Raw genomic sequence first — 22,977 nt, forward strand, 5'->3', positions numbered from 1 at the left:
ACTTTTAAGATAACAATCATAATTTTATTTGGCTAATGCTTTATGCAATTTCATTATTTTTCAAAAATTTTTGAAGTGAAAGCTATTTTTTATAATACAAATAGTTAAGTTGATTTCTCAATAGCAACTTTACAACTTTATAAAATGCTGCGGCCATCCCAATAAAGTCCTAAGTATTCATGAATGATATTTTCTTAACACATTTTATTTTTCAGATACTTCCGTTAAAAAGTCATTTTATTTTTTTTTTCTTTGAGATAATGAGTGAATTTAATCACAAACTCACATAAACACGTATTTATTGAGTGATGTTGATAGTTGGGCAAAAAATAATCGAACAATGACTCTTACGTGATGGCGGTTGGGTTACAATAATTAGGCAATGACAATTGTGCGACGACGATCAACTATCAACAATCAGATGGTGAAACTCGGGCAATGGTGATTGCTCGTGATGACCGTCGTCATTGATCATTGGGAAAGCTCTACAAGCATTCAAATATCTAAGGTCTCTCACATTTCAGATGCCTTCGTGTGAAAATAAGAGTCTATTTGTCTTATTGAGAGTGTTATTTTATTAATTTTAGTCAAAACTTTCAAATACTCCATTGGACAAACCACATTAATACTCTTGATTATAGATTATTTCTTAGGCATTTAAGTGCTTTAATAACATCATAATTAAATTATCTAAGTCTCATGAGAGTCATCTCATCAAGGAACTTTTATTTGGTCCGGTGAACGGACGTAGAGCTACGTTCGGCCGGCACTGAGATCGCGCCACGTAACATACACAAAATCACGTATTTGTCGATTTTGCTTGGCAATAACGAAAAATACCATTATGTGAAGACAAATACTGAGCAATACCTAGTAATACCGAGCAATACCAAGTTTTTTTAGAAAAACTCGGTATTGCTCGGTATTTGCTCAGTATTACTCGGTATTGGCCTTCACAGAGCGGTATTTCTCGTTATTGCCAAGCAATACCTAGCAAATACCGAGTAACTCAGGGGTGACCGAAAGTAGAGCTACGTCCGGTCACCGGACGTAATAATTGTTCCTCATCGAGACACTCATTTTGATTATAAAAATGCAAGAATCATAGACGGTTTGATCCTTAAATAATATCATAAATTTTTTAATAATACTTCAATTGCTTGATTTTTGGAAGAATTTATGGACTTGTATATATATTTGGGTCAATTAAGATAACTCATATTGCCGTATACACATCATATAGATAAATTTCGAACCTAAGACCTCTTAATTGATACTTATAATCAAAGCTCTCAACCAACATATCAAAATGAGTTGCATTATGGACATATATGATCTAACTTGCTCTCATTTGAAAATGACAACGACAAATAATTCCAATAGTTAATTGTCAAATGTGACGGCTGCCAAAAATAAATTAATAATTATTTGATAAAATATCATTAAATATTTTTTTAATAACTGTAATAGTCAATTTTATTTGACAAAAATAATTCAAAATAATGATGTTTGACTAAATAATAAAATATAAATAACTAATTATGAACACATAAATTTACAAATAATTAATAAATTAATAATTAAAAAATGTATTTAAAGCAATTAAATTAAAATTAAATAAATTTTATAACGTCCATCTATGAAAAAGTCCCAATAATTTATAAAAATAAAATATGTTTTAGTAACATCAAAACAAATTTAAATAATATTATGGTCATCAAAAGCAAATTTGCTTCGCTGTTAAATATTCCTTATTTTGAAACTTTTATACAACAAATTTTTTTTTTTTTACGGTTGACATAATTTTACCGAAGGTTTAAAAACTAATTTTGCTATTTTAAAAAATAAAAACACAAAATTAGTTAAAAAAATAATTACAAATCTTCCTGAAGTTCTGCCTCGCCGACTTCTGTGGCTTTCTCGTTTCGCGCGTTTACACGCCCGGTGCTTCAAGACTTCTTCATCGCCTAGTCTTTTGGTATCTTCGTCCTTTCGCTGAAAGATTGAAGATGCTATAGGAGAGAGGTAAAGATAGCTCTTATTCCTGGTTTGCCTTTTCTCTTCTCTTCATCTAAGGCTTTTAATCGTCGAGTATACGGGTTGGAGCTTTGCAGAGGTGTTGATTCTGTAAAAGTGGCGGGTTCTGTCTTCTGTTGGTTTTCTTAAGGCTTCCGTTTCTTTAATGGAGGTTAAGGGTTTCAGTATCTGTTTATAATAGTTCTAAAAGCCCGAATTATGTTCTGTGTTCTTTAGTAATGGATTGTTCTGCGTTTTCTTATTAGGGGGTTTGATTTCTTTTCCATTTATTGTAATTTTCATATGTTCCAGAATAGTACCTTTATTCATTTTGAAATCTAAGCAGATCTTGCTTTTCTTAATAATAAATAACTTTTTTGTAGGTGAGAGTTATTTTAAAGCGTTGAAATGCTAGAGAAGAAAGAAGGCAATGAGGTGGAAGCTGATGTTCGGAAAGGAGAAATCTCAAAGAAAGAAATGGTAGAGATGGGCGAGTCCTTGCTTCCTTACTCTTCGACTATACTGGTCGCGATCAATGGAACTAAAAGCAGTAAACTTGCTCTTAAATGGGCTTTGAATGCTTTTTTATCTGGAGGGAAAGTTCATTTGAAGCTATTTTATGTTCGTCCACCGATCACAATGATTCCAACTCCAAGTAAGTTATCTTTTTTGTTCTTATTCTGGCTCTATATATTTATTTGTTAATGATTTGTTAAGAGTCACCAACTGAAAATAAAGAATTGCAATAAATAACCCAACGAAACTATTAATAAATTTGACTGAGATTTAACAATCTGCAGCTAGAGTTTGTATTTGACCCCTTTTGATGTTATTTATGCAACAGTATATCCTCTGTCACTTATGCGTTCATTGTTTTGGTTAGGAAAATTTGTTTATACAATGATACAGTCTACTTCTCTAGAGGAATCTCTTATAACAGATGACCATGAGCAATCAAGAATTTTGATTGTTGCGAATGGTTTTCCATTTTCACCTGTCATTGTTGTTTTGTTAATTTATATGCTTGTTGCAATAGAATTTATGTCATAGCAAGTGATGCAAAATTCAAAGTATGCACATTGGAAATGGAAAACTGTGTTACATTAATCATTTTGAAAATTTTGTGGACATCTATGACTCATCAAGATTTTTTTGTTTTTAAATGATGAAATTTTATAACCAATTAGTGAAGATTTTACCGAACAATCATGACTAGCATTAATGAAGACAATTGTAACTTCATAAGGATAAATGAGAGTAGGAATAATGAAAGAACTCTCAATAAATTGACATTTAGCTTTTTCAGACAGCTCTTAAGACATAAGTAGGCCCAACAACCATACTTGATAATACTCTAAATTTTATGGCCCATATGTTCTTGCATTGGTTTTAATATGGAAGTAGGGGTTAGGTATTAACTTTCATTTGGGATAGTAATTTTCTCGCCTAATTCTTCTCATTTTCAAGTCGAAACCATGCAAGTTAATTTAAATTTTATGACTCGTTTTCTTAATATTTCATCTAAAATTGTATTCATAGAATTTGACTTCGTATGCCATAGGTTTTATGAAACATTTTCATTGTTTGGATTGCATGTGAGCATAATAGAATCAACAGCTCTGCGGCACTCAAGATAAACATATGGAGAATCGGGACTCAAAATTTTAGGCTGAAATAGTTGAGATAAAGATATTAATGATAATAATGTTGTGTTATCCATGTAGGCAAGAGCCAGCCTATTGGTGTTCCCCATGCCAATTTTAATTCCCAAACGGTGCGCTGTTGGTTTCCCTAACAGATTTTGGTTTTCCTGCTTATTAAATGTTGTTTTTATGCTTCGTTTTTCCCCTTGATGTTTTGGTTTTCCCCTCCTGGTAGCTGCACCTTCGGTTTCTCCCTTGACAGCCATGAGATGCTTCATTTTTCCCACCCTTGGCAGCTGAAAGGATGCTTTGGTTTCCCCTTGGAGGCTATCCCTTTAGTCCCGATTTGCTGCAGTTTTGTAGGTGTTCCTATTGGCTGTTTGGGTGGTGCATTAACTACATGTATTAATTTTTTCTCCCTATAAATGATGTTGTTTGTGACAGTTTTAGAAGGATGGATATGTGATGATTTTTTGAATATAAACGTGCGGTTTGTTATAGCTTGTCAGCTAGCCTCCTTTCCCCTTCCCCTCTACTATTTCGTCTCGGCCTCTATCTCTTCTTTTTTATCCATGGTTCCCGCCCATATTTATCTTTCTTCTCTTAAATAATATAAGTTGTAAGGTGTTGTGTTCTTGTATTGTTATGTTATATATGTGTTTGTTCATGTTTATTATAAGGAAGACTTTTAGTTTGCAATCCTAATGTATTTTTTTTTGTTGGACCATTGATGCATGCTTTGATAACAAAATCTTATGGAATTTGGTCTTTTGATCATCACGTGTTGATCAACATGAATTGTCTCAATTTATTGACATTTGGTTTTGTGATTGTAAAAGAAACATCATTAACTCAAATAGACTACTAAAAGACATGAATGTGCTGGCATAATGGTGTAACCAAAAAAATTACATTAGGATTGCAAACTAAAAGTCTTCCTTACCATAAGCATAGACAAACACACACACACACACATATATATATATATATATATATAATTAAGAGAAGAAAGATATAGATAGTGGGAACCGTTGATAGAGATGAAGAGATAGAAAACCGAGACGAAATAGGAGAGAGGAAGGGGAAAGGAGGCTAGCTCGCAAGGACGCAAGGTAGAATAAATCTACAGGTTTCTATTAAAAAAATCATCACATATCCATCCTTCTAAAATTGCCACAAACAACCCCATTTATAGGGGAAAAAAGAAAAAAATACATGTAGTTAATATATCTCCCAAACATCCAATAGGAACACCTAGAAAACTGAGCAAACTGGGACCAAAGGGACAGCTGCCAAGGAGAAACTGAAGCATCATTTCAGTTACCAAGGGTGGGAAAAAAGAAGCATCTCATGGCTGTCAAGGGGGAAACCAAAAGGGCAGCTACCAGTAGGGGAAAACCGAAGCATCAAAGGGAAAAATGAAGCATCAAAACAACATTTAATAAGCAAAGAAACCGAAATCTGTTAGGGAAACCACTATCCAACCTTTTGAGAATTAAAACCAGCTTGGGGAACATCAATAGACCGGCTCTTGCCTACATCAATTCTCCCTTGGTGGAGAAATCTCATCTCTTGATGAGATAGTTTCTGAACTTCTACCATGAGCAGATTGCGCTTTTTCCAAATCTTATATTAAAGTAGAGTACTTCCTTTGGATCTTCTCTTTTTCTTGCTTAAACTTGACTTGAAGTTGATGCTTCCTATTTTTATATTTTTCTACACATAAATACATTTTCTCTTGAATTTTGTAAAGCTCATTCTGAAGTGGATCGGTAGAATATCCTTGTGGCAAAATTTAACTTGTTAGAATTTTCTCTTATGGAATAGTTGGTAGACTTTCATCAACTACATATTATATTTCATCTTGAGACTTACTTAAAACTTTGGCTTTTTGATTGATTGGACTATCCATTTTTTTTTTAAAGAAAGGAAAACTCATATGACCTAGGTTTGGATACCAAAACTGTGCAACAAAAATAATTTCATTAGGATTGCAAACTAAAAGTCTTCCTTATCATAAACATAGATAAACACCTATATAATATAAAAATATGAGAACTCAACACCTTACAACTTATATTAATTATGAGAAGAATGATACAAATGGGACAATAATCGTGGATAGAGAAGAAGAGATAGAAGACCGAGAAGAAATCGTAGAGGAGAAGGGGAAAGGAGGCTAGCTCACAAGCTAGAACAAATCTGAATGTTTATATTCCAAAGATTATCACATATCCATGCTTATAAAACTGCCACAAATAGTCCCATTTATAAGGAAAAAAAGAAAAAAAAATAACAATTAATACATATAGTTAATGCACCTCCCAAACAGCCAATAGGAACACCTAGAAAACTGCAGCAAACCGGGACCAAAGGGACAGTTGCCAAGGGGAAACCGAAGCATCATTTCCGCTGCCAAGGGTGGGAAAAAGAAGCATCTCATGGCTGTCAAGGGGGAAACAGAACGGGTAGCTACCATGTGGGGAAAATCGATGCATCAAGGGGAAAAATGAAACATCAAAATAGTATTTAATAAGCAGTGAAACCGAAATATGTTAGGGAAACCAACAGCCCACCTTTTGTGAATTAAAATCGGCATGAGGAACACCAATAGGTCGGCTCTTGCCTACATCACATAAAAAAGAATATATATATATATATAAAAGAATATAGTTATTAAAATCCTATCAAAAAAATACTTCATGATACATGTATAAATCTTGGCTCTATGTTGAAGTTTTTTTTTTCTTTTTAATTTAAATTTTATTTTATTTTTGCTTATGCAAACAACCATATTTGGTTTTTGCAGTTTTATCTAATAATAATAGTTAAAAGCTTGACTGTAGTTTGCTGCATCTTTTTTTGTTGGTTTTAGTGGGGAACTATCTTCCTATTTCTCAAGTGCGTGATGACATAGTATCTGCATACAGAAAGGATATAGAATGCCAGACAAGTTCAATGATTCTCCCTTACAAGGAAATATGCTTGCGTAGAAAGGTGAGGTTTCTATTTTTATATTGGTTTAACCATGTGTCTCTAATTTTAGCCTATGCAGTTGGGGAGTGCGGGTGTGGAGTTGTGGAGCTTTTAATGGTAAGTACCAGTGATCAATTTACTTTTATTCTTATTTTTAGGTAGATTTGGAAATCGTGATAAGGGAAGCTGATGATGTTGCAGAAGAAATAGGAAATGAAGTTGAAAATTTTCAAATATGCAGGCTCGTCATTGGTGCTTCTTCTAGAAATATGATTACAAGGTACTTCAGTGGCCAGTTTCTTTACATGAATATAGAACCGTTATCTAAAGAAGATTTATTGAAAGTTGTTTAATTTATGTTTTGGGAATTGCGGTTTGTATTCTAATAAACCTTTATTATTAATCTTAAGCCTTATCAAAATTTGTATGTCATTAAACCATCAGTATAGCTGTCTTTTATATTTGATATCATACTGCATGAATCAGCAGTGGGTGCACTTTTTTAGGTATACTTCCGACTGCAGGACTTTGCTAGAGCTATATCCAGAGCAGCTCATTTTGGACATGCTATTTGAAGGATACTAAGTGTGATGAAAGATATAGAAATAAATACTTCTCATTCTTTTACTGGCTCATCGTCACCATCCTCCACATTTGTTTCTATGAAAATTTGATCGCTTCAGATATGAAATTAATTGATTCAAGAGAAGTAGCAAACTTTCCTTATTATAATACTTGCAGTACTGTTAACTGACAACCCTTTATTGTTCCTTAACCATACTATTAGCGAAGGTGTCCTATAAAGTCTACAACAGTTGACTAGAGGAAGTCTACATTATATTCAGCATACCTCTTAATCATATGTGACATGAACAACATATTCGAATGCTCAATAGCAAACTGTCCATACAAAATGAAATTTGTAGAAATAAAGTTTTGTTTTTATATAACGGATCCAAAAGCCCAAACACTGCTATCTAATTGACAGTTGGTATCAGCGTTGTCCTTAATTTATCTATTTGACAATTTGACACTAGCAATCTGATAAGCTTCTTGGCATCCAAGAAGGAAGAGCACGGTTAGAGTAGGTGTAGACTCCAAAAGAGAAGAAAAAATAGAAGATAAATCATAAACTATTCATTCCATAAACTTTTCTTACAATAGGAGGTTATTTATACTACTTGACTAGACAAAGTTTACAATATAGACCGGTCTATATTGAACAAACTAAAAATAGAACTGGTCTACCTCAAGTTAAAATAGAATAAAAATAAACTAGTGCTTATTACATGTTTGTAGATCAATAGCTTAAACTTTATGTTCTCAATGTTGAATGTCTTGGGGTTCTTAAACTTCCATGGATGTCGGTTTATCTATTGTGTTTGTAGCCCGTGATTTACAGTTTAATTGTACAATTTTAGGATCCAATAGAATATGTTGATGCCTAACATAATGCATCTATTTTGTGATTCTATGAGCTATGAACGTTAAACCCTAAGGAACTCCAATTGATTACCCTCATCTCTTACTGGGTTTCCCATATATTGATTCTTCTTATGATTAAGTTGATGCTCCCAAGTATTATTAAATGTTGATTTGCCATTTGACATTTATTTTTTTCAAACATATCGGAAATTAACTGACATCTTTTATGTTCGTAGGAAACTTAAAGGCATGAAAATGTCCAACAAGATCTCTGAGAGCACTCCAGTCTTCTGTACTGTTTTTATTATTAAAAAAGGAAAGCTTTCAGCTGTGCGCTCGAGGACAGATGAAAGATCCAACAATGAGAGAAGTTGTGTCGGTTCTTCATGCAACTCTTCTGTCTCTTGTTCAGGTAATCAAAACTTTTTTGTCTGATCCAGTAGACATAAAGAAAAAGGATTTAAAGGTCAGAAAAGGTCATTAGATTTGTGTATTTATCAAATATAACAATCAAACAACTTTTTCAAATATATAAGCTTCAAGTGTTTGATGTCCATAAATGAATCTAATAGTAGTAGAGAAGGGTCACCTTACCATCCTGAATAACTGGTGCTTTATTTCAGCTATGCATAATCTTATTTGGACTACATAATTATCACATAAGATGTGGACACAAGAAAGCTAGTGCCTTATCCGTAACAAACCATACTGTAGTTCCATGTATATATGTGCATGATATATCAAGACTCGAGCATAAATACTGTCCTCATGGATAAGTGATAGGAAACACTTGAAGGTCTCAAGAATTTCCTAGTAATATTTGAAAAACAGCGAGAATTCTCCAAAAAAATTCACACAAAACTAGGAAAACAATAGGTAATTTGTATTATTTGATGAATTAGAACAGAAAATACCAAGATATAATTGATCATCTATTCAAGAGGAGGATCTATCTCTCCCAAATCTGTAGACGCCGCTAGAGCCCAAAAATCTAAGTGATCTCAAATTTCAACCAAATTCAAGTTACCATAACCCTAGGAAAACAAACTATTTAATGCATACAATTCAAAAGGAAATCTATAAACAGTCCCTACATTCAATTTCCTTCCTAAACTTCATAAAAATTCCTTCCAAAACTGCTCTTTTTGAATTTGAGGTTTGATCGGTGTGTAGGAGGCGGAGAACTCCGCCTCTGTAGTTCGTAAGCCAGTTCGGTATGGACCAGCTGGACCGGTCCAATGGACCGGTCTAATAATACTCTCTTCCCAAAGATTCACCTTGTCCGCAAGGTGGAAATATGACACATTCATCCATTCCTTCTTCATCATAAACGGGAAGAACCTGAAGAGTTCGGTCTTTACACTTGTGCCTCGGCGTATACCTCTCGGCATATCTGAAACAGAGCCCCTTCGCCATTTTCTCCTATAATTTCGGTTCTGTGAGCTTCTTGAAGTTGTCACCTGATTTTACTCCTACAGTCTTCTCATTTGAAGTCTCCCGAAGAGTACCCAGTGTCGGCTATTTGGGTGCTAGAAGGGTGGTGGTCCCTGTTTGGACCTCCTGAGTTGCTGCTTCCCATCTCTCTCTCAAGATGCCTCTGATCCTCCACCAATTGAGTTAGCTCCATAGCATCTCCCAAATCATGAGGTCTCATTATTCTAACCGCTGCCCAGATCTCTGGCATTAGCCCCTTCATGAAATTTTCCTCTAGCACTGTCTTAGGAAGACGGTCCAATCGATTAGCAAGGTACTCGAATCTCTCCGGTATTCCATTACTGAACCATTCTGTGTTAAGACGAAGAACTGCTCGTAGAAGTCTCCTCCTCTGCTGATTTGAAAACGTTCCAACAAACAGTTCTTAAACTCCCTCTAGGTCCTTATCGGTCATCTTGTATCTCTGCATTGGTATAATGCTAAAGCTTTCCCTTCCAAGCACATCCTGGCTACCATCAACTTCTCCTCCTCTGTCAATCTATTGACAATAAAGTACATTTTCACCCTGTAGATCCACCCATGTGTATCCTCTCCCTCAAAGATAGACATCTTTAGTTTCCTCACCCTTAGATCACCTCTGTTCCCTCTGTTCCCTTCATAATTTCCTCTTCCACAAGGGGGTGGTTCCCCGCAAGTGTCCCAATCATCCTTCTGCGTTCATAGCCCAACCTTTCATCAAATTCCCACATTCTCCTCTCAAATTTAGCACCCCTTGGATCATAACAAACCCCTCCACTTTCAAATCCAGCCCTGCTTTGGTCATAATTATCCATTTCCCTTTCCAATCTTGCCCATCTCCTATCCAAATCAGCACATCTTAGTTCTTGCCCCACCTCCTCACGCCTCTCCTTACACCCTTTGCCCGGCTCCTCCCTAGGAATAAGCTCTATGAGAGGTATTTTGATGTAGGACTAAATGCTTACAATGAATGTAAAAGAATTTGCACGATTTATTGATAAGAGCAATTAAGATTAGAACTATTAGCAAAATAAAACGATCAAATAAAACATAAGAGTGGTCACTTCCGTTTAGGCTAAGTTGCGCACTAAGCACTCGGATTATCAAAACAACATAGAAAATCAAGTCATGCAAATATAATAGCCTTCAACAGAAATCCCTAATCTAACAATAATATTAGAAGCAAATAAAGTGCACTCAATCCTACGTTTACTAAGCTTTGGCAATGGCGAAGCAAAATCCTATGTTTACTAAGCTTAGACAAAGGTGAAGCTCGGCTCCTTATGAATCTCCATCACCTACAAGATTAGGGGGATTAGAAAAGTAAATAAAAAAGGGAAGAAGTTCACCCTTATCAAAAACCCGGAGGCAAATAGGCGATGTGTTGACGAAGTTTGTCTTCGTTTCTCGTGAAGGTTCAATTGGAGGAGAAGAGATATCTTCCAAGCGCCGAAGTGTTGAATATATTGATCCTTTGATTGCCTTGAAGAATCCTTCGAGAAAGAGGGGCTTCCTTCAACAAGTCAAGTAGGAGAAGGCAAGAGGAGGATGGCCGGCCAATGGATGAAATTTGAAGAAGAGTTAGGTTCAGAATTAATTTTGGAATCAGGTTTAGAGTTTGGAAGGGGGGCAAGTGGGAGGGAAGGCTGAAATCACTTTCCCAATCAAGGTTCTTTGATTTGGAAAGAGTTTGAACAGCCTAAGGGGAGGAGAGGGGAGGCGGGTAAGGTAGGGAGGCTGGGTAATTTAATTCCTAAAGAGGGGACTTGAGTTTGGAAAGAAATAAAGAGGTGGGGACCATGTAGAGGCTGGCGACATCCATAGAGGGAAGGGGTTTGAGGGAAAGTAATTACTCTTCCCTGATTTGGGAAATCAAATTAGGAAGGCGGGATCTTCAATCCAATTCAATTCAAAATTCAAATTGAACTTAATTTAGGAACTTTCCAAAAATATGTATCTTAAATTAGGAAAGAAATTTCAACTTTCAATTGCTTTGAATTTTGAAATTAAACCTTTCCAAATTAAGAGGAGATAATTATGAAAAGAATCCAAGGTGTGATTTGAATTTTGGAGGGAGGAGGAGGGTGATGAGTCCGGCGGCTAGTTGGGCTTTGAAGGAGAAATTTCGGTGGGGTGAAGGTGACGTTGGGTTGGTCGGGTGAGGGTGGAGAAGGAATTGGGGTTATATGGTGGTGAGTGAAAGTTGGATGGTGGCCGGCGGCTTAAAGAGGTGGGGAGGGATTTCAAAACCGGCGGCTAGTTGAGGGAGGAATGAGGAGGAAAAATGATAAAGAAGGTAGAACCACGAATCCGGCCATCTCCAAGGTTGGTGGGTGATCCGTTTTCCCTCTCCTAGGGATTCATCTCTCAAACTCTCAAGCTCTCACAAGAACTCATGCAATGAAGAAATCTTAATCGATCAATCATTCATTAATTTCAAAATAGAATAAGGAGGGCTATATAAAGCCTCATACGACATCCCTTAGTAAAAGGGTACAACGGGAAAGCAAATAAAATGCGACAACATAAATAAGAAAATACGTAGAATAAATCAAAAATACAATGACTCAATCGTGGCCGTAGATCAGGGGCCACGCCTCTGATAAACCTTTCATGATCTGATGTCCCCATCATATTCTCTTTCTCCCTTTCGAGTCACCACCTCTTGATCTCCCTTTTGCCTGATTGGCTTAGGATTTTTCCCATCTCCTTGGCTGTCGGCGCCTTCCCTCCCCTCCGACGGTGATATTTTGATTTATTCCTCGTGTACTTTCTTCAACATCTCCCACGGGCTGGAAAAATTCTCATCTATCTTTTCATGGATGACTGAAATGTCTTTCTTTAAATCTGAAACTTGAGTTTGTAGATCTGAAATTTTAGATTTCATTTGTTCGATCTCCACTTTGAGGCTTTCCTCCAACGCATCCACTTTCTTGGCCCCAATACCCGGATCTTTGTCGACTCCAAAATCTGGAATTTAACCCTTCAAAACAGCAAATAGCTTCTCTTTCGGCTGAAAAACAGTAACTGATTTTTGGGATTGCTCTATAACATAGCCATTGAAAGAGCAATTGAAGAATGATTGTTTCAAATGGGGGGAGACAACCAACCAGGCGTTTGATCAGCTGAAGAAAGCTATGATGAGTGTCCCTATGTTAGCACTACTAGATTTTAGCCAGTCATTTGTAGTAGAGACTGATGCATCAGGTTATGGGTTGGGAGCAATTCTCATGCAGAGTCAGAGGCCCATAACTTATTTCAGCTAAGTGTTGACTGCTAGGGCGAGGCTGAAATCAATGTATGAAATGAAGATGATGGCGATAGTGTTGGCAATACAGAAGTCCCAAACTTACCTGTTGGGACGATACTTCATAGTCAGGACTGACCAAAGGAGTTTGAAGTTCTAGTTAGAGAAGAGGATGATAATAGAGGAGCATCAAAGATGGCTTTCCAAGTTTTTGGATTCGAGATTCAGTACAAGTCTGGGCTGAAAAATAAAGCTGCATATGCCCTTTCCAGGCGTGGTGAGACCCTCGGGTTATGACTCTATATGTTACCATGGTGGTGGATTAGGAGGCCTTGAAGCGTGAGAGCAAGCAGGATGAAGAGATGAATAAGATAAGGGGAGACTTACTGCAACACAAGGATAACCATCTTGGTTACTCTTTGATGGGTCAAAAGCTACTATATCGGGGACTATTTGTGCTCTAGAGGACATCGCCACACATCCCTCTCTTGTTGCAGAAATTTCATGGCACAACTATTGGGTGACATTCAGGAGTTCAGAAGACATATCATAGACTGGCAGCGGAGCTATACTGGGTGGGCATGCGGAAGGATGTAGAGGAGTTGGTGGTGGACAGATTGAGACACAAATACTAAAGGATGTAGAGAAGTTGTGATGTGTGCTAGAGACACAAATACCTGGTTATGGCTATAGGTTGTCTTCTACAGTGTTGGACATTACCCGAGAATGTGTGGTAAGATGTGCCTATGGACTTTATTGAAGGATTATCTAGATCGAAAGGGTTCATTGTGATCCTAAAGGTGGTGGACAGATTGAGCAAATATGCTCATTTCATTCCCTTACGTCACTCTTATACCGCAGTATTGGTGGCAGCCATATTCATTAAAGAGGTGGTTCGTTTGCATGGCAGACCTAAAGCCATTGTGTTCGATTGGGATAATGTCTTTCTAAGCCATTTATAGAGGGAGTTATTCAAGATGCAGGGGACTATCCTGAAGCGGAGTACAACTTACCACCCCCAGATGGATGGCCAAATAGAGGTGGTGAATTGCAGTGTGGAGGCTTATCTTTATTACTTTGTATCAGATACACCAAAGATGTGGATTAAGTGGTTAGCCTGGGCGGACTATTGGTATAACAATTCATATCATACAACAGCCTAGACAATGCAATTTAAAATCCTATACCACACACCATTATTATCAGTGGAGTAGTACTTGGGAGAAAGGGATCTGATTTTGGTAGAATTGAAGGAACATCTACATAGAGCATAACAAATCATAATAAAGCAGGCATATGAACATAGGAGAGACGTGCAGTTTGAGGTAGGAGACATGGTTTATCTGAAGATCTGACTGTACATACAGAAGACTTTGGCTTGATGATGGAATGAGGAGTTCTCCCCCCACTACTTTGAGCCCTATGAGGTAGTGGAGCGCATTTGCGTAGTGACATATCGCCTAAGGTTGCCACTGACCTCTGCCATCCATCCCGTATTTCATGTATCTCAACTGAGACGAGCCATTGGAAGCCACACACACTTGCCTGCACTATCGGCCACACTGTCAGAGGATATGGAGGTGCTATTGGAACCACTTGAGTTGAAAGAGGTGCTCCAAGGAGAAAATGGGATCGGGGAGGTGCTGATCAAGTGGAAGGATTTATCATAATATGAAGTAACATAGGAGCCCTACGGTACCATCCAAAAGCAGTTTCCCTCTTTCTATCTTAAGAATAATGTGACTTTTTAGGAGGGAAGTATTGATGTAGCAACTGACACCACAACTGCCAAGGTGGGCAGCAGCTCAAGTGCCTAGGGGGGGCCATTACCTCCTTTATCCCCTATAGGAGATGAGGCTTTGAAGGGAACTCTTTGGGAAAGATGTAAAGAATATTATTAGAGGATTTTTGGTTGTTTAAAGTGGAAGATTGTGGGGGTTAGGGTTTATACTTTGGAATTTTATTTGTTGCAACAATTTTTTGTAGGAGTTTTTGGCCTAGTTGCTGCTAGGAATTGTGGAGAGACGATTCACCTCTCGAACAGTGAATCAATTTGTATCTTGTCTTTCTTTACTTGAAGATTAATAATTACAATCCCTTTGGTGCTATTTCTTGATCTATTTGGAGTAAGTGTTCTATTTTTTATATTGTTGTATGCTGTTTTGGTCATCAAATCCTATTAGGTTGCTGCTTAATAGAAAGTGCTTCAAATTCTTTTGGCAATCCATGTCTTAGTGGAGGGTTTATCTATCATGTTTGCTTCTTTCCAATGGAATCTCTTCTTGCAACCTTTGATTCTACCCTGCTGTTGGAGTTCCTGCTGCATGTTGAATCAGGTTCAAAATGCATTTATTCTAATTTTGGAGAGATGCAGAAAATGTTGGTTTCATAGACAGCATCGTCAGATGTGGCACAAGGATAAAGAGGAGCATCCTGGAATTATTCTTGTTTAGGAAATAAGTATTATTGCATAAACATTGATTAAATATAGCTAAGAAAGTGCTATAGAAATTAACGATAGTGAAAATATGCAAACTGTCTTCTGGTTTCTTTTTCAATTTTTTTCAAGTATCCATGCAACGTTCATCTCTGAATTCAGGAATCCTGACCACTTCGAGTTTGCAGTTAAAAAATGACTTATAAAGGTTTTAAGCATTGTTATGCCATTGTCTGTTGCCATTGTCTGTTGCTTTCATGTCTTATGCCTGCTTCTTTTATAATCAAACCCTTTTCATCAGAATATCTCATTAGAAAGTGACTTGCATGACTTGACAATTGTCAAGTTATTGATTCTTGTTCTCATATTATATATTCTTCAGAGTCAATGGATGCAGATACACTACAAAAGTCCTCACATCCTGAGAATATCTACCTTCAAATCCGGCGTGTTGAAACTCTTTCCACCAAAGATGAAAAAAAAGATAACAAATCTGATGACACGGGTAGCCCCTGCAGCATCCTCCACAGTACTACTTCCTCGAACAGTGAGGATGATATCAATGTTCAGAGTTTACCCACCCAAATGCATGACAGCAAAACCAAATTGTCTAGTAATGGAAATTACGGAGCAAAAATCAATTCATTGGCCTTGGATATGTCCTCAATGTCGGATGATTTGAGTGAATCTTTATTAACAGGGAATAAGGTAACTTAGCACATTTATAAATACAGTTTTTAAAGTTTTTTTATTGGCCATCCATTTTATCTGAGACTTTTTCACATTTTAAAAATTCTCGGAAACTGACTTGAGAATGTTCATGGTATGGTTGAAATTGACAAACTGAAATCATTATTTTGTTTCCCATCAAGTATGTTCAAATGTTTAAATGCTAGAACTTTGACAGTTTTATTACATCATTATTTTATAATCATTAGTTCCGTTCTGTTAATTAGCTGAATGAAAAATGCCATGAACAGGAAAGGGCAAGTCTAAAAGAGAATAACATCATAAAAGAGGAGACTAAAGAAGCTACTGGGCTGGAAAAGAAAAGGCTAGAAGCATCAGAAAGGGATGCTTTATTTGTGAAGAAGTGCATCAAGGAGACCTCAACGGTTAAAGCTACATGTAAATCTGAAGAGGAACAAAGGATGGAAATAGCTAGCTTCAGCAATGACGAGAAATTCAAAAACTATACATGGGAAGAGATAGAATCTGCCACCTCATCATTGTCTGATGCACTAAAGCTTGGAGCAGGGGCAAATGGAACAGTCTACAAGAGTACCTTTGATCACACAATTGCAGCTGTGAAAATTCTCAACTCAAATGAGGAATGTGGAACCAAGCAATTCAAGCAAGAGGTTGAGAAATTCTCATAAATTATTTCAACTTAGCTTGAAATATTGATTGAATTAACTATTAAGGCTCAATTTAGATACAATATGAGTTTACTGCGTTGTCATGCTTTTAATTTCTTTTCTCTGACATATAAACTCGTATTTCCTTTACAGCTTGAAATCCTGACTAGAATTCATCATCCCCATATGCTTATACTACTTGGAGCCTGTCCTACAAGGGGCTGCCTGGTCTATGAGTACATGGAGAATGGCAGCCTTGATGACCGCTTGAAATGCAAGTATAATACACCTCCACTTCCATGGTTTTACCGATTGAGGATAGCTTGGGAGGTTGCTTCAGCTCTTGTTTTTCTGCATCACTCGCAGCCAGTGCCAATTGTTCATCGTGATCTCAAGCCTGCAAACATCTTGCTCAACGAGAACTTTGTGAGTAAAATTGGCGATGTAGGTCTGTCCACCTTACTTCCCTCAATGAAATCAATGATCACATCTCCTGTTGGGACATTCTTCTACATTGACCCTGAGTATCAGAGGACAGGTTTGGTGTCACCGAAATCAGATACTTATGCTCTGGGGATGGTCATTTTGCAGTTGTTGACTGCAAAACAGCCTATGGGGCTTGCCAACATTGTAGAAATGGCAATTGAAGATGGTGACTTGATGGAGGTTTTGGATCCTAAGGCTGGGCAATGGCCTAAAGGACCAGCACAGGAATTGGCCCTTTTGGGATTAAGTTGCTTGGAACTAAGACCCAAGGACCGTCCTGAGTTGAAGGATCATGTTCTTCCGGTGCTGAAGAGACTTAAAGAGATTGCAGATGAGGCCAGCAGTTTGACCTCTGAAACTCCTGTCCTAAGTCCGAAGTCTTAAGGTTAGTATACTCTTTAACAATTTTTATGATTAAGATTTGGTTCAAAAAGGCAATCGATTTAAAGGAAATATGAATGCAAAATGGCCTAAAATAAGTAGCTTTTTTAAAAATCCTTCAATATAGTCTATAATGCAAGTTCCATTTCAACACACTTAAATTTCATCAAGAACAAGTTTCTCATCTTAGTTTCAGCAAAATAATAAATTTCTAACTTTAAATTATGTTTATAGCAAATTCCATCAATTTTTAATTTTAGCCACAGCTTCATGGAAGAACAATTATAAATGGAAGACTAAAATTAGCTACAGTGCAATGTTGAGGTTGGAAGTCAATGTTTGACACAATTATAGTCTCAAGATATGAACTACTGTTGAAGGCAAGACACGAAAAGCTAGAATGCCAAGGAAATCACGCAACTTCTACTATGCCTAAAATGTACATGTTGCTACAATGTAGTAAATAGAAGAAATCCTGCGATTGTTAAAAAAAGGGAATAAAAGAAGTTTAGAACTTCCGACACCTCTAGTATAACCAAAATTTGGATCAATTGAATCTCGTAAATTTTGAATTAGCGGCCATAAATGTGAACATCTAAAGCAGTGAATAAACAACAAGCGAATTAGTTATGTGCTTAATTGGGGAATCGGAAATTGCTAAATTTGGAAATCCAAGAGCTGAATCGAAATGACTTGCAACAATAAATCAAATGTGAAGAAATAATCAAAACATTAGAGAACACATTCTATTATCGTAGGCATATTTTTTTAAAAAAAAGAAAGACCAATTAAGTCCCATAATTTTTGAATTAGTGGCCTCAAACGTGAACATCTAAATCAATGAATGGACAAAATGAGAGTTGGTCATGTGCTTAAATGGGTAATTGGAAATAGCTAAACTAGTAAATCTAAGAGCTAAATTGAAATTACTTGCAATAATAAATCAAATTTAAAGAAATAATTAAAATATCAGAGAACACATCCCATTATCATAGGTATGTTAGAAGGAGGAGAAGAAGAAGAAGATGAAAAAACTCATAACCACTATAAATTTATAATGCTTACCTTAATGCTCAACTTTGTGCTTCCGGCAAGTATTCATTTTTGGATTTCTGTCAATTTTTTATTTTCTTATGTTCAATAGATATTATTATAATCAATTTTTTAATATAATCATTATTTAATTTATTATTCCTATTTTTATCATATATCCATCTTAGCATTCTTATTTTTATCATGCTTGACTTAATTATCAACTGCCTTTTTTATTTATTTTTATTTTTTTTATCAACTTCCTTATTATTGTCCAACATTCAAATCTATACAACATTGTAGATCTAATTATAATTTCTTACAATGTATGTTTAAGTCTTGGATGTTCTCACTAGACATTTGCAAGAGGATGTACCTTGGTGTATGCTTTATGCTGATGATATTCTTCTTGTTGATAAGACTAGAGATGGAGTTGAAGGTAAACTTGAATTATGGAGGTCAACCTTAGAGTCTAAAGGTTTTCGCTTGAGTAGATCTAAAACGGAATATATGAAGTGTAATTTTAGTAGTAATAGACCTAGTGAGGGGATTGTGACTTTGGGCGATCAAGTCATTAATAAGAGTACACGTTTTAGATATCTTAGATCTATTGTTCAGAGTGATGGTGAAATAGATGGGGATATTATCAGCATAATTCAAGTTGGATGGTTGAAGTGGAGGAATGCATCGGGCTTGTTATGTGATAGTGATGTACCCCTCAAACTTAAGGGAAAATTTTATAAGATGGTAGTGAGGCCTGCAATGCTTTGTGGTGCTGAATGTTGGCCATTAAAAGAGAAGCATAATACTAAGTTAAGTGTGGCAGAGATGAGGATGCTCAGGTGGATGAGTGACTTTACCATTAGATATAGGATACGAAATGAGCATATACATGAAAAGGTTGGAGTAGCTCCAGTAGAAGATAAGATTAGAGAGAGTCGCCTTAGATGATTTGGTCACATAAAACGGCGGCCTTCCGATAACCCGGTCAGGAGAGTAGAGGTATTAGATTTGACTTATGTTAAGAAAGGTAGGGGTAGACCTAAAAAGACTTGGTTAGAAAATATTAGGAATGACCTTTCTTTATTAGATTTAAACAAGAATTTGACTTTTAATAGGACACAATGGAGAAAAAGTATTCATGTAGCCGACCCCACGTAGTGGGATAAAGGCTTGATGTTATTGTTGTTGTATGTTTAAGTCTTCATAATATTTTTCAATGTATAATACTCTTAAATCATTAATTCATTTTAATTACTCAACCTTAATTCTATAAGTTTTATTCTTGTTTATATCCTTATTCTTCTATAGAATAGATCTAAAATGCTTATATCTATCACACATTTATATTATTTATCTTCAATAATATTGATTAACAATCATTGATATCTAACTCACTAAACTGGCATATCATATACTAAATTTTTATTTCACTAATTCTACTTAAAACATTGACCTTCTGATGACCTCGTTAGGAGGGTAGATGTATTAGATTTGACCTATGTTTAGAAAGGTAGAGGTAGACCTAAAAGAGATTTGGTTATAAAATATAAAAAAATTACATTTTTTATTATATTTAAATAAGAATTTGACTCTGAACAGGACACAATGGAGAAAAAAGATTCATGCAGGGGATCCCATGTTGTTGTATAAAGGCTTGATGTTATTTTTTTTTAATTCTAATCCCCTCCAATTTTTATTTTTTTTTTCCTTTTTTTAAAACTTTTCAGGTCTTTTGTTAGATGTCGTATTGATTAAATTGAACATTAAAAAAAAAACAAAAACTAAAGCATGTCACTTTGAATATATCTGTTAAGCATCTAGGTAATTCATACTAAAAGATATGAACTTTAATGTTCATTCTAGATGCAATTTGAATATGCTTGAATTTTTTTTGTCACTCCATAATTGCAGGCGGAGCGCGGGCTTCTCACGCCAGGAGGGGGCTCAGGCGAGGTAGAAGCCCGGCTGTGCGCTGGTAGGCGTTGGGGTCGCGATCAGCCACGAGGTTGAGGGTGCTGGTGTCACGATAGGAAGCGGGCTCGGGTCGAACATTCGTGCGGGCATGCCGTGTGGGAGAAAATGCGTAGGCCGGAGGATGCACAGTCGCGAGTCTGTGGTTTGGCTTGAATGGAGCGGAGGTGGGCTACTAGGTAGGTCGTACGTAATCACAATTTGACTTGCAGACGGTGAAGGCGCGGGAATAAAGCACGAGGAACATGCAAGCATGTGGAACCACGAGAATGTGCACGTGGGCACTTGCGTGCGGATTGCGGGTTGGATTTTCGCACTAAAACAAGAAGCGGGCCGTGTGGGAGCAGGGTACGTGATCGAACGGATCATGCGTGTGTTGGAACACACGGGAGTCCGAGGCCTTGGCGCATGGGCTAGAGGCAATTGCACACGGGCTTTCTGTGGGTTTCAGAGTCGTAATCTGAAGCAGGATCGAAAATCTTCTAACGTACAAAACTCTCTCAACAAAAAAACCATATAAGAGTAGCTCTTGGAAATTGAATTGTTGTTGCAGTAAGGGTTTGGACGCCAGTTTGCGCAGGCTAGAGCACACCAAGGCACGAGTAGGACTAGCAGAGGTAAGCGTGGTTGGGGCAGGTGCGAGAGTGTGGGAGATGGAATTAGGTCGCGAAAGGCAAACCAAATGAGTGAAGGCTTGTCTTAGCTATTCTTTGTGGATAGCTGGTGGAGGAAGAGGTGGAGATCGGAGGAGAAGCTTTTTTTGGTTGTCTCTGTGAACAGTAGGTGGAGGAGAAGGTTTCTGCGATGGAGGTCCAGAGAGTTAGGAAAGTTTTTGTGGTGGAGGACAAGACTATCTTCTCTCGGTCTAGGCAGGGAAGCAAGAAGCTCTTCTGCAAGGTGGAGGTGTTGCTGCCAAGAGGTGACTGACGGAAATGAGAGCAAGGTGTTGTTGCTGCATCAGGAATAGAAAATGACGGAAGAAGCTTTTCTGAGCTATTCTTTGTGGACAGCAGGTGGAGGAAGAGCTGGTGACTGGAGGAGAAGCTTTTCTTGGTTGTTCAGTGGATAACATGCTGTCTTTGTGAACAATAGGTGGAGGAGAAGCAGGTGACTGTTTGGTGGAGGCTTTTCTTTGTTATACATTATAAAATTAGACTAAGGTGGAGATTGTTAGTATTTGATTCAATTTTAGGTTATAGTTGCTCTGCAATACACCATACCAGTGTCAATGTTTATATATAATTCATACATTGATGTGAAGGTTGTATCCTAAAAGAACAAATCAATAAAAGATTAAGGAGCTCTCTTCCTCTCTGTCTCCATTCTCCCTCTCCTTCTGCATTCTCCCTCTCCTTTCTGAATGCTATTCTTGTGGCAGCCAAGAAGCTCTCTTCCTCCAAGATTTTTCACAACAATTATGCTCTTATAAAATAATTTTTTTTCTTAAAACTCTCATTGGATAATTTATCATAGTAGCATTTTAATCTTTTTTTTTTGTTTTTGTTTTTTGTTTTGGTTTTTTTTTTGTCTTTAACTGACCCTATTATCTTTGCTTATAATGCATTTAGATTGCTTTATATCTCTATATAATTTTTTTTTCATGAACTATTCTATAGTATACCCTCTTTTTTTTTCCCTTAATACTAGGCTTGTTAGATAGTATAATTTTAGTAATAATAGATCTAGTGGGGGAATTGTGACTTTGGATGATCAAGTCATGAAGAGTACACATTTTCGATAACTTGGGTCTAGTGTTCTGAGTAATGGTGAAATAGATGGGGATATTATTAGTAGAATTCAAATTGGATGGTTGAAGTGGAGGAATGTGTCGGGCTTGTTGTGTGATAGAAAAGCCCCCTCAAACTTAAGGAAAAGTTCTATGAGATGTTGGTTAGACCTGCAATGTTTTATGGTGCAGAATGTTGGCCATTAAAAGAGAAGCATAATATTAAGTTAAGTGTTGTAGAGATGAGGATGCTCAAGTAGATGGGTGACTTTACTCTTAGAGACAAGATACGAAATGAGCATATACGTGAAAAAGGTTGGAATAGCTTCAATGAAAGACAAGATTAGAGAGGATCACTTAAATCAAGATTTAATCCAGGTAGTAACTTCTTTTCCTCATTTCCAATTTGAAATTATCCATATTGCCATCAGAATTATTCAAAATTAAATCTGAATTATTCAGAGTCGTCTCAGTAATTAAATCAGAATCTTCCGACTTTAAGTTCAGTGTGTTCACGGTCAGGTCAGTTTCTTTCAAGATCATATTACTATCGTCCAGGAAAACCTTATCCAAAGAAATATCCTCGATGAGACTAGGATCAAGGTGGACTAAGGTGTCGATGTTTAAAGGTTCCAACTTTCCTAGCTCAGGGTTCAAGTCATGCCGGGAGTCTGACTCAACCACTTGTGTTTCATCCTCAAAGAATTCTTCGTCATTAGTGACATCACTAGCATCCATGAAATGGATGCACTGAGTCTCAGGTTCAGGGAACCTCTTCTTCTTAATGTCTTCTTTTATTATAATCATACTTGTAGGGTCAAGGA

The 22,977-nt window shown here is 36.7% G+C and overlaps 1 protein-coding gene across 2 annotated transcripts; it reads left to right on the plus strand.

Moving 5' to 3' along the window:
* The first annotated feature begins 1,891 nt into the window (after positions 1-1,891).
* LOC110112794 (U-box domain-containing protein 35) lies at positions 1,892-20,844 on the plus strand. Of its 2 annotated transcripts, none has more exons than XM_020845121.2 (9): positions 1,892-2,025; positions 2,400-2,671; positions 6,535-6,656; positions 6,794-6,915; positions 8,297-8,472; positions 15,579-15,904; positions 16,177-16,557; positions 16,708-17,425; positions 20,368-20,843. In XM_020845121.2, the coding sequence occupies exons 2-8, from the start codon at positions 2,425-2,427 to the stop codon at positions 17,422-17,424; spliced, it is 2,091 nt and encodes a 696-aa protein (XP_020700780.1). In that variant the 5' UTR covers positions 1,892-2,025; positions 2,400-2,424; the 3' UTR covers position 17,425; positions 20,368-20,843. The 2 variants fall into 2 exon arrangements, with proteins under 2 accessions (XP_020700780.1, XP_028552966.1); XM_028697133.1 differs by lacking the exon at positions 1,892-2,025 and adding an exon at positions 2,132-2,285 and having other exon boundaries at positions 20,368-20,844.
* The last annotated feature ends 2,133 nt before the right edge of the window (positions 20,845-22,977 follow it).

This window comes from Dendrobium catenatum, unplaced genomic scaffold (genome assembly GCF_001605985.2).
Source record: "Dendrobium catenatum unplaced genomic scaffold, ASM160598v2 fragScaff_scaffold_880, whole genome shotgun sequence".
Classification (NCBI taxonomy): domain Eukaryota; kingdom Viridiplantae; phylum Streptophyta; class Magnoliopsida; order Asparagales; family Orchidaceae; genus Dendrobium; species Dendrobium catenatum.

Coding starts and splice junctions, on each gene's coding strand:
- LOC110112794 (XM_020845121.2), top strand. CDS start 2,425: ATGCTAGAGAAGAAAGAAGGCAATGAGGTGGAAGCTGATGTTCGGAAA. Junction 6,657..6,793: donor AAATATGCTTGCGTAGAAAG/GTGAGGTTTCTA, acceptor TCTTATTTTTAG/GTAGATTTGGAAATCGTGAT. Junction 6,916..8,296: donor TCTAGAAATATGATTACAAG/GTACTTCAGTGG, acceptor TTATGTTCGTAG/GAAACTTAAAGGCATGAAAA.